At 50.6% G+C, this 14,018-nt stretch overlaps 1 protein-coding gene and 2 long non-coding RNA genes across 4 annotated transcripts in view; 2 read left to right on the forward strand and 1 right to left on the reverse strand.

The window, feature by feature from the left end:
• Nucleotides 1-8,214, forward strand: part of LOC310891811 — a 294,710-nt gene extending 286,496 nt beyond the window's left edge. The window contains exon 2 of the long non-coding RNA XR_014577734.1: nt 1,387-8,214. This is a non-coding gene — a long non-coding RNA (uncharacterized lncRNA). The remainder of the gene's footprint in view (nt 1-1,386) is intronic.
• Nucleotides 8,215-9,714: 1,500 nt separating this feature from the next.
• Nucleotides 9,715-12,159, forward strand: LOC310891812 (snRNA-activating protein complex subunit 2-like). 2 transcript variants are annotated; one of them, XM_083854042.1, is made up of 4 exons: nt 9,715-9,956; nt 10,731-10,796; nt 11,499-11,669; nt 12,036-12,159. In XM_083854042.1, exons 1-4 carry the CDS (start codon nt 9,759-9,761, stop codon nt 12,054-12,056), a joined length of 456 nt encoding a protein of 151 aa, XP_083710168.1. In that variant the 5' UTR covers nt 9,715-9,758; the 3' UTR covers nt 12,057-12,159. The 2 variants fall into 2 exon arrangements, with proteins under 2 accessions (XP_083710168.1, XP_083710167.1); XM_083854041.1 differs by lacking the exon at nt 12,036-12,159 and having other exon boundaries at nt 11,499-11,825.
• LOC310891813 lies at nt 11,593-14,018 on the reverse strand. The gene is made up of 3 exons (XR_014577735.1): nt 13,937-14,018; nt 12,913-13,101; nt 11,593-12,133 (listed from the first exon to the last, which is right to left on the reverse strand). It is a non-coding gene; the product is annotated as an uncharacterized lncRNA (long non-coding RNA).

Below are 14,018 nucleotides of genomic sequence, written 5' to 3' on the forward strand. Positions count from 1 at the left end.
CCTCCACCCCCTCCGTCTGTGCTGACTTTGGTGTCTGCGGGGAGGTTTCTCGCTCCTCGCTCTCCCAGCTGCTGTTGAGCAGCAGGTTTTTGTTTGTTTGTTCGTTTTCGTGGATGTGCTCTCACAGAGGCACGGACTGTGTTGCTCATGGCTTGGCTCTGGGCAGCGGTGGGCCCCTCTGGGGCCGGGTGAAATTGTCCCTTATCTGCCACGGGGCGGTTTCTGGATTCTCCTCGTGGGGGCTGCCACTGCAGCCCCCTCCCGAACCTCGCCATCAAACACAATACACAGGGGCAGCTAGGTCATTGCTGGCCTGTAAAGTATCAGGGATTAAATTAACTAATGAAACCCTAACGAGTGATGGGGGTAGAAGGGGCTGGGGTAACAGTGCCACCTTTGGGGGGTACCAAGCTGAGACTAGGGGATAAAATGATCTCTGGGCAATTATTGTATGTACCCAAGGCAGGGACTAACTTGTTGGGAAGGGATTTGATGATGAAATTGGGCATTCAAATAGTAAATTGGTAGACTGGAATAACAGTGGTATTAATGGAGTGCTCTCAGGCCCTGAGAGCAAAGATATCTTCACCTCTGACTGGAAAGACTCTGAAGCGGGGACGGAAGCAACAATACATATGGAATTTTTACCTCAGGGGTTTACAGGGCCACCGACTAATTTGGGCAAAGTTCTAGAACAGATTTTGGAGCAATTCCAACCTCCCAAGGAGGAATTTCTGTTACAAAACGTGTATGATCGTTTATTGTCAGGACAGGAGAAAACAGTTGTGAAGGAAGCTACTAACAAGCTATTCAACTTTCTGGGAAAGCAGGGCTTGGGAGCATTGAAAAATAAATTACAATACGTAGAAAGAGAAGTCAGGTATTTAAGGCATCTAATGTCTGAGGGAAAACTGAGAATAAATCCAGAGAGGATTCAGGGAATTGTTGAAAACTAAGAAAGAACTAAAAAGTTTTTAAGAGAGATTTCTTTAAGGAATCGGGAGCCACGAAGCCTGAGGGAAAATGGATACTCCCTTGTAAGAAATGGTCCAGCAATTCGTGCCACTAAGGGGTTTTGAAGGGTTAACATTGAGGCCTGGGTTTAGGCGAGAAGAGAACAAAGGGATTTCTTCGGAGAAAAACTGCTGACTTTGCACGAATGTGCAGTAACTTCTGACAGCCGGCCAAGAGAGCACTAGATAAGGAGGAAGAATATGAGCCTCCCTGTCCGAGCGGCCCCCGAGAAACTAACAGAGACTGATAAGCAGGCGCACCTGGGAGGACTTCGGATTCGGGAAACCAATTATAATAACCCTGCCTCTTCTAGAAGTAGTAATGAATATGTATTAGCCTAGGAGCATAAAAACCAGCCGCCTTACGTAACAGGTGTGCGTCCTGGTGGAGCAGAGACTCCCGGCGCACCCAGCGCTGTTTGCTTGCCTCTATTCATTTAATAAATTGTAAACTTTGATTGTAATCCTATTTGGGACTCAGTCATTTATAACAATTGGGGGCTCGTCCGGGATGGTCTTGGTTCCTGAATTCTGACTTGATCTAGGAGGGGCGCCCCCACCATTTGGTGGCTCCTGTTCGAGTCAGGTCAGGGCTAATGCCATCTTGAACCTGAATAAGGGCAAGCAAAGATTTAGATTTTTTTATGAGCTCCCTTTGCCGGCTGCAGCACTATATTTTGCCCGTAATTCTGCGCGCGAAGATCCGAACGAAGACGACGGAGTCGTAAGTATTTAAGGCGTATACCGTTCGGTTGGGTGGGATTCGGTTGCCTGTGTGTGTGAGAGTGTGACTGAGACGGAACGTAGTTCCGAAGCGATTGTGGAGGTCTTCTAACCGCGGTTCCAATCTCCCGCGAGGGACTTGGCCGGTGAAGGACCGAAGCGATTCCTATAGGATTCGTGGGTGGGTGATAGGTCCTAAACCCCCTGCAAGACACTCTCACTAAGGCAACCAAGGGCTGTAGGAATTGCCACAGTAAAATTCCTAGATGGGTCAGACAAAATTGAAGACCCGGGACCAGAGAAAAGGGAGCAAATTACCAGACATACCACCAGAAAGTCCATTAGGGATAATGATTAGAAATTGGAACGATAGGGGCCCCAGAAAAGGGAAAAAGTAAATTAAAAATGGTTCAGTATTGTATGACAGAATGGCCAAAGGAGCCTTTAAGACCACATGTCTTTTGGCCCGTTTTCGGATCCTTTGAAGACTGGGTTTGCCAGGCCTTAAATATACATGTTAATTCAAAGGAACCTTTTAGCCAGGAGGAAAGTGATTATGCAGGATTATGGATCAGGATCTCACGTCCTTTTCCAGCCTCAATATTTACACTAAAAGCAGACGAGAAGTTTGACGAAGAAGAGAACAAAAAAATAAAAAATAAAAAAAAAGGAAAAAGAAAAAGATGATGAATGGGAGTCATTGGATAACCTACCACCTCTGTATCCTAACAATCCACCCCCGGCGGTGCATCTTGTAATCCTGTTTTGTTCTTAAGTGTTTTGACTGTGTCAAGGAGGAAGGTGGGAGCATTATCTAAGTAACAGTTTAAAAGTTTGGGTATATTCGCGGTGGTGTTCGGTCAGTTTCCCAAGTATCGGGGGAGAGGGGCTGACTGATTATCAAAGTGGTAGAATGGAGAGTCACTTCTTTGGTGGTTCGGGCCTGAGCCCTGGGAATTTGGTAAGAAGGGGGAGAGCGAATTTATTTAGGCCTCAATACCTTTTTAAACCCCCATCTTGACGGATACACAGGAGTGATTCCTTGTTTTGTGTAGGCTTACTAACAAAGTGCATGAGAAAAATTAGCATTTGGCTTGAAATTCGGTCTTATTGAAATGTAAATTTTGTGGAAAAGGTGGTATTGTTTGTCTAGAAGACCAAAGGCTGAGTGCTTCAGGTGTTTTTCCGAAGTCCTGCGGATTTATGATTGGAATGGGGCTCATTAATAATCTGAAATAGTAAAGTTTGTATGTGGAAAGAAGAGTTTAATCCCAGAGAATTGGGACATTTGGGAAGAAGATTAGGAAAAGATAGTAAAAACCTGCAATAAAAAGGTTTGCGTGGAAATTGAAACAAGGTACAGTAAGTAATATAAATAAATAAAAGGGAATGGGAAATCAAGGAAAAGGGGAAAATCCAAAAAAAAAAAAAAAAAAGACGTCCTAAAAAAAAAAAAAAAAAGCCTCCTTGGGTGCATATTGGCACATTGGAAGGATATTGTTAGAAATGGGGGCACAGAAAGCAAGAGGACTTTCACTAAGTATTGCAATCAATGGTGGCCACTATATAAACTAAATGGCCACTTTATGGATCAATCGACTATAACAGTGTCTTGCAATTAATGTTTTTGAGGAGAGAAGGAAAATAGGATGAAATGTTGTATAGTGATATGTTGTTTCAGCATGTTGGAGGGAAAAGGTTTGGAATTAAGTTGGCCCCTGACTGAGCCTTTGGTGTTGGCGTTAGAAAAGTACGGGCTGGAGAAAGATAAAGGAAGCGTTAAAAGGATTGTTGAAGGTGTTAAAGGTTGTGTGGCATGTAGTATTTAACAGAGCTGTTTGAAGTTGAATGAGCAGGGAAGGAGGATGTAGGAATGTTAATAGTTCCGTCTCAGCCCGAGGCTGAGATCTCAAAATCACGGTGTGAGCCCTCTGGGGCAGGGGAACCGTGATGGGTCCGAGAGAGTTGTCGTGGAAACAGAAAAGCAGCTAACTCTTGAAACAACCTGAGTTCCTGTGTGAGCTCAGATTGCCAATGGGACCGCTCAGGGAACTTTCAACGATTGCATTCCCCTGACCGACCCCCTCACTGAGACCCTAATCACCCCGGAAATTATGTAAATACTAAAATCTGGTTAAATTGGCTATTGGGAATTGAGAATCTGTTCCAACAAGGTCCAAAAGAAACCCCTATGGAATTTACGGAATTTTTGAATTTCTGGACCAACTTTGAAATGCAATGAAAAAAAAAAAAATGGACCTGGCTTAAAAAAAAAAAAAAAAAAAAAAGAGAGAGGCAACTGGCTAACCTCTTTCCAGGGCAATCAGCCCCTGATATCAGAAAGAAATTGTCTTAGGCTGCAGGACAAACAACAGTCAGGAATGATGGGGACCTGGGGCATCTACCCTAGCAGGTCCACTAGTTGAAATAAAGCTAGGAAACGAAGACAGAGGCTTGAATTTTTTGTTGGTTATGGGAGCTTCTTTCTCTGTGTTAATTAGGCTGTAAATGTAATAGGAGCAACATATTCAGTGTTAAATAGTTTAAAAGGACGATTAGGAACTAAGACAACTACAATAATTGGAGCCACAGGGAAAGAGGAAGAATGGTCATTCTTACGACCCCTTGATTTGCGTTTTGGGGGTGAGGAACTAACCCATAAATTTTAGTATGTACCAGAATGCCCGATGCCACTCTTTGGACGGGATCTATTAGCCAAATTAGATGCAACAATAACCTTTGAGAATGGAGAATTAATAATGAAGGTACCTGAGTCCAAAGTAGGCCAAATCCTAATGATCAAAGATAAACCCTTTGTTAATATTCCAAGAGAAGTAGAAAATGCAGTTATAGCAACAGTACAGGAAACAGATGTACCAGGGAAGTCGAAACTGGCACAACTGGTAAAGGTGGAATTAAAGGAAGGAGCCAAACCTGTTTGAATCAAACAATATCCACTTAAGATAGAAGCTAGGCACAGGAATGGTGAAAATTATTGACAAATTTCTCAAATATCAGATTCTGGAAGAATGTAAATCGGAATACAATACTCCAATTTTTCCAGTAAAGAAGCCGAATGGCGAGTATAGATTTGTACAAGATCTTAGAGCAATAAATGAAATAACAAAGGATATTCACCCGGTAGTAGCTAATCCTTACACATTGTTAACATCTGTGAAAGGGAAATATAAATGGTTTACCGTGATAGATTTAAAGGATGCCTTCTTTTGCATACCTCTTGATAAAGATAGTAGAAAATTATTTGCCTTCAAATGGGAAAACGTATTGAAGTTTTTGGACCACATATGGTAACAACCGTTTTGGAACAAAGGGGGGGGGGGGCACTGGTTATCACCCAGCTGGATGGTGAAATATCAGGCAATCCTAACTTAACAAGATGACATAACCTTGAAAACGACTAACCTGTTATATCCAGCAGTATTTCTAGGAACCGTTCCAGAAGAAGGACCGTTGGAACACAGTTGTGTGCAAATAATCGAACATACGCCAGCCACAAAGATTTGAAGGATGTACCCCTTGAAAGGTATTCAGTGGGAATACCACACTCCGTGGCACCCACAAAGCTCAGGGAAAGTAGAAAGGATGAATCAAACAATAAAACAACAATTGGCTAATTTAATGATCGAGACACAGCTGCCCTGGACGAAATGCTTACCATTGGCACTTTTAAACATAAGAACTAAACCACACAGTGAGACTGGATTATCATCGTATGAAATGTTATATGGTATGCCTTATTCTCAAGGGATGCCCCTAGGGAACAATGTAGTTGAGGATCATAGTATCCAGAAATACATAATTACCATTGGAAGGAGATTACAGGAGATAAGAGAAATTGGGATGATGACTCAGACACCACCTTTAGGATTTGCTATTCATAAAATACAACCAGGAGACAAGGTCTTAATAAAAACCTGGAGAGAAGAATCATTGAACCCCCGATGGGAGGGACTGTGCCTTGTTTTACTTACTACTGAAACAGCTGTGAGAACAGCAAGAAGGGGTTGGACCCACGCATCCAGAATAAAAGGACCAATAACTACCGAAGCCTGGAGGGTTGAGTCCACTCCTGGGGAACTGAAACTGAGACTAAAGAGGAACTGATATCCCAGCAATGAGGTTCTGCATGAATTAAGGGCACTGGATAAAGAGGACAAGTCTGAAGGGAGGAAAGGGAGAAGGCAAGACCGGGGTAGGACCCTCCACTGCGGCGTGTATGGTCTACCGAGGGAGGCAACCCCTATGGGTATTGACCGCCGAGTGAGAGTGCCTCGACCGGACTTCTCCCACACCAAGATCAGTTTGTCCTGAGAAAAATAACATGAGAACCTTTTAAACCCATAATAAAATTGTGATTAGTTTTTCCAGGAGCTGGATCACCCTGAAGGGCTGAATGGTAGCACAAGCTCTGAAAGCGGGCCCAACCCCATGATTGAAGGCGCTTCCCACACTCTCAAGATTGGACGGCGAAAAAGGCTTATAATATGACAGGTCGCCAAAGAGAACTGAATTGTGACTGTAAGTGGAAACCCAACGTGGGAGCTTGGAAGCGTGCATATACGAGTACAAACGGGGCAGACATTGTAACAGGACCACTCGGTAACAAGGACACTCTGTATTATCACGCCCCAAAGGGTAAAGATGGATGGGATGGTCATTTTCCAAACGGGACGTGGGCCCTAAAGGGACATTATTGGGTGTGTGGCAAACATGCTTACAAGAGGCTACCTGGAAACTGGTCGGGAATATGCTATGGGGGGTACATAAGACCCTTGTTCTTTTTATTGTCACAAACACAAGGAAATCATTTAGGAATAAGATTATATGATGACCTGAACAGAGTAAAACGATCTATTGATACTTCCTTATCCGGGGATAGTGCCCAAAAATGGGGAAAGGATGAATGGCCTCCTGAAAGAATCATACAGCATTATGGGCCAGCTACCTGGAACCCGAATGAGTTGGTATCAGGAGCCCGAGAACCTATTTATAATTTGAACCGAATAATTAGGTCGCAAGCTATCCTCGAAGTTGTAACCAATTAAACAGCGACGACCTTGGATCTTCTGGCTGATCAATCCACTCAGATGAGGAATGCTATCTTTCAACGTAGAATGGTCTTAGACTATTTACTAGCAGAAGAAGGGGGAGTGTGTGGAAAACTGAACGATTCTAATTGTTGTTTACAAATTGATGATAATGGAAAAGTGGTTAAGCAGATAACAAAAGAAATTAAAAAGCTAGCCCACGTCCCAGTACAAACTTGGAAGGGTATGGATTGGGATTTCTTTTCATGGTTGCCCGGTGGACCATGGGTTAAAAGGATGCTATTTTTATTTTTATGTGGTGTAATGACATTATTGTTTATACCTTGTATGATACCTTGCTTTACGTTGTTGATACGGCGGATAATAAATAGCACCCAGTTTGTGATGACTTTGGGAGAGAAAAGGTGATGTGTCGATAATGATGCTTAAGAAATGGACACCCCGAGAACTGACTGATGAAATCCAACTGCTACTAACAAAAGTTGAAGAAGAGACACGAATTGATGATATTAAAAAAAAAAAAAAAGGGAGGAATTGTAAGGAATAGTCCAGCAATTCGTGCCACTAAGGGGTGTGAAGGGTTAACATCGAGGCCTGGGTTTAGGCGAGAAGAGAACAAAGGGATTTCTTCAGAGAAAAACTGCTGACTTTGCACAGACGTGCAGTAACTTCTGACAGCCGGCCAAGAGACCACTAGATAAGGAGGAAGAATATGAGCCTCCCTGTCCGAGCGGCCCCCGAGAAACTAACAGAGACTGATAAGCAGGCGCACCTGGGAGGACTTCGGATTCGGGAAACCAATTATAATAACCCTGCCTCTTCTAGAAGTAGTAATGAATATGTATTAGCCTAGGAGCATAAAAACCAGCCGCCTTACGTAACAGGTGTGCGTCCCGGTGGAGCAGAGACTCCCGGCGCACCCAGCGCTGTTTGCTTGCCTCTATTCATTTAATAAATTGTAAACTTTGATTGTAATCCTATTTGGGACCCAGTCATTTATAACAGAGTGCTACCAGCATCTGGGAGAATTTGCCTTGTGCACGAGGACCTTGAATGCTACCGAGGACTTGATGGGAAAATATTCAAGATTTGACATCCCCAGGGCAGATCTCTGGTGGTACTGCGGAGGGAAGATCTTACGGTCCATCCTGCCATCTAACTGGGGAGGCACTTGTGCACTTGTTCAATTAGCTATACCCTTCACCCTGGCATTTGAAAGAGAAACATCACAAATACCCAGAAGAAGTAAAAGAAGCTTAGGAGTATCATTTGATGATAGAGCGTACGTAGATTCTATTGGGGTGCCTAGAGGAGTTCCTGATGTAAAGCCAGGAATCAAATTGCTGCAGGGTTTGAGTCACTGTTCTGGTGGGTAACAATTAATAAAAATGTGGATTGGATTAATTATATCTATTATAATCAGCAGAGATTCATAAACTATACAAGAGATGCGATAAGGGGAATCGCTGAACAACTAGATGCCACCAGCAAAATGGCTTGGGAAAACAGAATAGCATTAGGTATGATGCTTGCGGAGAAAGGTGGTGTGTGCGTGATGCTGGGCAGCCGTTGTTGTACTTTTATCCCTAACAATGCTGCCCCGGATGGCACAGGAACTAGAGCATTGCAAGGGCTTACCACCCTTGCCAGTGAATTGGCAGAAAACTCAGGAGCAGACCCTTCCATCACAGGATGGTTGGAATCTTGGTTTGGTAAATGGAAAGGGATGGTAGTGTCCGTATTTACGTCCTTGATTGTCGTAGCAGGAGTTTTGACAGCCGTTGGTTGTTGCATTATCCCCTGTGTAAGGGGACTTGTCCAACGGTTAATTGAAACTGCACTTTCGAAACAAATGACCGTGGATCCACCACCCTGCTCAGATAAGATAATGATATTAGAGGAAATGGAAAGCAAAGAAAGTGAAGAAGAGGAAGACATCTACCAAATTACACCTTAGAGAAAAAAATTTTGCAAAAATCAACAAATTATAAAAAGAGAAAAGGGGGGAGTTGTGGGAATAGAAATGTTGTTTTTGCAGTGTTACATGGTACAGAAGGAAGGAATGGGGTATTGAGATGTGCTTACAGTGATAAGAAAGCTCAGCAGGTGACCTCCTAAAATGCAGACACCCAGCCTCCTTAGAGCGATCAGGTGGAAATCGCTGTGTTAAGTCAAGGCAGACAAGGGGAGAAAACATTGCCATCCCAAAAACAGGCTGGCAACTGAAGGCCAGGCATTGTCTGGGAAGCATCAGACAGATTGTGAGCCTGGATTGCCCACTCAGTGGGGAAACTGGGGAGGGTCCCGGCACCAAACAGTATGTAAACTGGGTTTGGGGACCAGGAGGCGCGCTCCTGCTCGTGGGGCGCCCGCCACTGCGATCGCGAATAAATTCCTGCTTCGCTGAGCTCCTCGCCTGAGCCCAAGTTGTTGGCTACGGAGCGTTTCTCACACCCCCAAGCCATTAAGGATCCTCCCTGGGACCCCCCCAACCCCCCCCCCAGGATATTAACCCTAACCCTAATTACACCCCTAATTAAGCCTCCCAACCCAAGCCTTTGGGTAGACCTGAGCTCCCTTTGGGAGCCTTTACTCAACCCCACACGCAACAGGACTCTGCGCCTTCTTTCTGAACAACCCCGACCCTAACCCTAATTACGCTCCTAATTAAGCCTCCCAACCCAAGCCTTTGGGTAGACCTGACCTCCCTTTGGGAGCCTTTACACAGCCCCACACACAACAGGACTCTGCGCCTCCTCTCTCCAAACAACCCCGACCCTAACCCTAATTACGCCCCTAATGAAGCCTCCCAGCAGCAGCCTTTGGGTAGACCTGCTGTCCCTTTCTCCTCCCCCCCCGAACCACATCTCACAGCACCCCCCGGCGGGCCGTTCCCTCCCAGCTCCCCCCGTTTCCACCCCGTTTCGTCGCCCTGACGCCATCTCCCCGCGCCATGAAGCCTCCCCCCCGGCCCCGCCTGGTCCCGGCCCGCTTCGCCGAGGCCCCGGCGGGGAGGCCCCGGGCCGCGGCCTGGTCGCTGCGGGAGAAGCGATCGCTGCTGGCGGCGCTGCGGGCCCAGGCCGCCCTCGGCCTCCCGGAGCTCCAGGCCCGGCCGCTGCGGGAGAGCCTCCCCCGGCGGAGCGAGGCCGAGGTGGGCCCGGGGGGGGGCTTAATGGCCCGGGGGGGGCTTAATGGCCCGGGGGGGGTCCTTAATATCCCGGGGGGGCTTAAAGTCCATGGGGGGGGCTTAAAGGCCCGGGGGGTCCTTAAAGGCCCGGGGGGGGGGGCTTAAAATCCATGGGGGGGGCCTTAATATCCCAGGGGTTCCTTAATATCCCGGGGGGGGCTTAATGGCCCGGGGGGGGGTCCTTAATATGCTTGGGGGGGTCTCAGGGAGGGTCCTTAATGGCTTTGGGGGGGGGGGGTCCTTAATATGCCCGGAGGGGGTCCTTAATTTATTGGGGGGGGGGGGGTGTTGGGAGGGGTCCCGGGGAGGGTCCTTAATGGCTTGGGGGGGGGCCTTAGTAATCTGGGGGGGGGGGCTTGGGGAGGGGGGGGGGGAGTCCTGGAGAGGGTCCTTAATGGCTTGGGGGGGGGGGGGGGGTCCCTTAATATGCCCGTGGGGGGGGGGGGGGGTGGTCCTTAATAACACGGGGGGTCCTTGGGGGGGGGTTGGAAGGGGTCCTGGGTCCCCAATTCCTCGGGGAGGGGGCTTGGGGGGGGTCCCCGGGGGGGTCCTGGGTCCCTGCGTACCCCAAGGTACATGGGGGGGGCAATGGGGGGGGTACAATGGGATGGGGGGGGGTCTGGGGGTGCACCGGGGGAAATGGGGGGTACATGGGGATGGGGGGGTGAGGACCCCCCGCCCCGGGGGGGGGGACACGGGGGGTCATATTTGTGGGTTTTCGCCTCCCCCCCCCTCCAGGTGTGGCTGGAGCTGGCACAGATGCTGGCGGAGGGCGTGGAGGAGGCGGCGGTGGCATTTTCGCAGGTGGGGGGGGGTAAAAAATGGGGGGGGGTAAAAGTGGGGGGGTGGGGGTAAATGGGGGGGGTGGGGGTAGATTGGGGGAGGTCGGGGGTAAATTGGGGGGGTTCAGGGGTAAGTTGGGGGGGTTCAGGGGTAAATTGGGGGTTTCAAATTAGGGGGGTGAGGGTAAAATGGGGGGGTTAAATGGGGGCTGGGGGTAAATTGGGGGGGGGGGGACCGGGGGTAAAATGGGGGGGTGGGGTAAAGTGGGGGGGTTGGGTGTAAAATGAGGGGGGGGTTAAATGGGGGAGCCCAAATTGGGGGGGTGGGACAAGGGGGGTGAGGGTAAAGTGGGGGGGGGGGGTTGGGGATAAAGTGGGGGGGGTAAAATGGGGGGCTGGGGGTAAAATGGGGGGTTGGGGGTAAAGGGGGAGTAAATTGGGGGGTTGGGGGAAAATTTGGGGGGTTGGGGTTAAAGGGGGGTAAATGGGGGGGGCTGGGGTAAAAATGGGGGGGGCTGGGGGTAAATTGGGGGGGGGGACCGGGGGTAAATGGGGGGGTGGGGGTAAAGTGGGGGGGGTTAAATTGGGGGATAAAATGGGGTTAAAAGGGAGGGTCCTTATGGCTTGGGGAGGGGGAGTCTTAGTAATCTGGGGGGGGGGGGGGGGCCTTAACATCGCCAGATGGTCTCCGAGAAGGTAACTCCTCTGGGGTCTCCTTAAACAGGGGCTGAGCTGCTGGGGGCACGGCTGGATTTGGGGTCCCACAGGTGTGACTGTCTGGGAGACCCTCAGCCTCATTCCCCCTCCCCATAACAACCCAGTGGTGAAATTGGGTGCTGGGGATTTTTCGTTATCTCACTTTGTTGAGGTCCTGCCTCGTGTCAACACACTGGTGGTGAGTGGAAACCCCTTGAGACCCAACCCCTTCCCGGCCCTCTCCTTCCCACACCTGCTCCTCCTATTTTGGGTGTGGGTCAATGGTATTTTTGTAGGGTTTGCAGCTGGGGGCAGGTAGGGAGGTGGAGACCAAACGTGTTTCCCAGTGGCTGCTGTGGAGGAGCATCAGCGACGGGTTTTACCCTTCACCCTTAGCCTTTTCAACCCCCCTTCCCCATTTCCTATTTTCATAAATTACCAAGTTGCAGCAAAAAAAATAAAATTGCTTGAAAGCACATTAAGGACATTTCTGCCGGCATGGCCAAAGCTGCCCAGGGTGTGGAAAGGGTTTTTGCAGTCTCCTTTCTTTCATCACTTCCCGCAGCGGGACGCAACCTTGTGCTGAATCCCAAGGAGATAAAATGAGCCATAGCCCAGAGACATTTCTGCTTTACGAGGTCCCCTCTGTGCTTTATTGTATTCCTTGAAATGAAAGCCAGTTTCTTTTATTTGCGTGGAGTTAGTCCCTTCTGCCTCTGCTCCTTGCACCTCACCTCCGTCCCCCCTGCCTGTCTCCCTCTCTATCCCCCAGCCGCAGTCCCTGCCCGACCCTCTGGGTGCTGCAGGGACAGAAGGAATATTTCTTTGGAGAGAGAAGGCCCCCCCCAATCACCCCCAAGCCCAACTCCCCCATGCCCCAGCCCCCTGTTTCCCCAAGGACCCCCCCAGTCCCACCCAAACCCAATTCCCCCATGCCCCCCCCCCCACCAAGGACCCCCCTAATCCCAATTCCCTATGCCCCCCCCATTCCCCCCCGAGGCCCCCCCCAATCACCCCCAAGCCCAACCTCCCATCATGTCCCCAGCCCCCCGTTTCCCCAAGGACCCCCCCCAATCCCACCCAAACCCAATTCCCCCATGCCCCCCCCCACCAAGGACCCCCCCAAACTCAACTCCCCCCATACTCCTGACCCCCCAAATCCCCCCCAACCCCCCCCAATGCCCCCCCACCATCAGTGCCCTCCCCATTGCGCTCATGGTGGTGGCAGCGCCACCCCAAACCCCTGACACCCCCCCAAACCCCCCCATACCCCATGCCCCCCCATGACCCCATGGCCCCCCCGTGCCCCCCCCCCCGCTCACTGTCGGCGCCCTCCCCATTGCGCTCGTGGTGGGGGCAGCGCCACCCCCAAACCCATCTCCCCCCATACCCTTGCCCCCCCCCCCAACCCCCCCCAACCCCCCCGTGCCCCCCCCTCTCACCGTCGGTGCCCTCCCCGTTGCGCTCGTGGTGGGGGCAGCGCCGCACCACCTCGGCCACGTGCTCCGACTTCTTGTAGAGGGCCACGGCGCGCAGCACGGCCCCCGGGGGGGGGGGCGCGGCCCCCACCCGCCCTGCACCGGGCAGGGCTTGGCCAGCCGGCAGTACAGCTTGTTCAGCACCGGCGAGTACTGGGGGGGGGGGCACGGGGTCACCCCCAGGGAGCCCTCCGAGGCGTGCCCCCCCCCCCCGAGAACCTGTTAGGACCCCCCCCCTTAAATAACTGAGACCCCCCCCCCAAATAACCAAGAACCCCCCCCGGCGTATAAGAGCCCCCTGACATATAGGGACCCTGCCAATTAATGAGCCCCCCCCCAAATAATGGAGAACCCCCCCCAAAGTGTATAAGAACCCCTGACACATAGGGACCCTGCCAATTAATGACCCCCCCCCCAAAAAATATGGGAACCCAGAGCTAGGATCCCCCCCAAAATAATGGAGACCCCCCAAATAACCGAGAACCCCCCCCCCAGGTGTATAAGAACCCCCTGGCATATAGGGGCCCTGCCAATTAATGACCCCCCTGCTGATCGGGACCCCTTTTTGGGGTTTCCTGGGTGACCCCACAACCCCATAGCCCCCCCCCCGAAATATTGTGTCCCCCCCCATGCCCCCCCCCAAAACAACTCCATCCCCCCCAGCCCCCCAATCCCATACCCCTCCCTCCCCATTTCACCCCTCCCGCTGACCAGGACCCCCTCTATGGGGTTTCCTGGGTGACCCCCCAACCCCGTATAACCACCCCCAGCCCCCCCCAAAAATATTGTCCCCCCCCGTGCCCCCCCCAAACAACTCCAGCCCCCCCCAGCCCCCCCCACCCCCCAATCCCATACCCCTCCCTCTCCATTTCACCCCTCCCGCTGACCGGGACCCCCTTTATGGGGTCTCCTGGGTGATCCCCCAAACCCGTATAACCCCCCCCCCCCAATATTGTCCCCCCCCCCGCGCCCCCCCCGGCCCACGTACGGTGCAGGTGATGGACTTGGCGGTGCCGGCCTCCAGGAAGCCCAGCTGGAAGTCGTAGTGGCCCCCGTAGTCCTCGGTGGAC

The sequence above is a fragment of the Anser anser genome, assembly GCF_964211835.1.
Source record: "Anser anser genome assembly, contig: HAP1_SCAFFOLD_100, whole genome shotgun sequence".
Lineage (NCBI taxonomy): Eukaryota > Metazoa > Chordata > Aves > Anseriformes > Anatidae > Anser > Anser anser.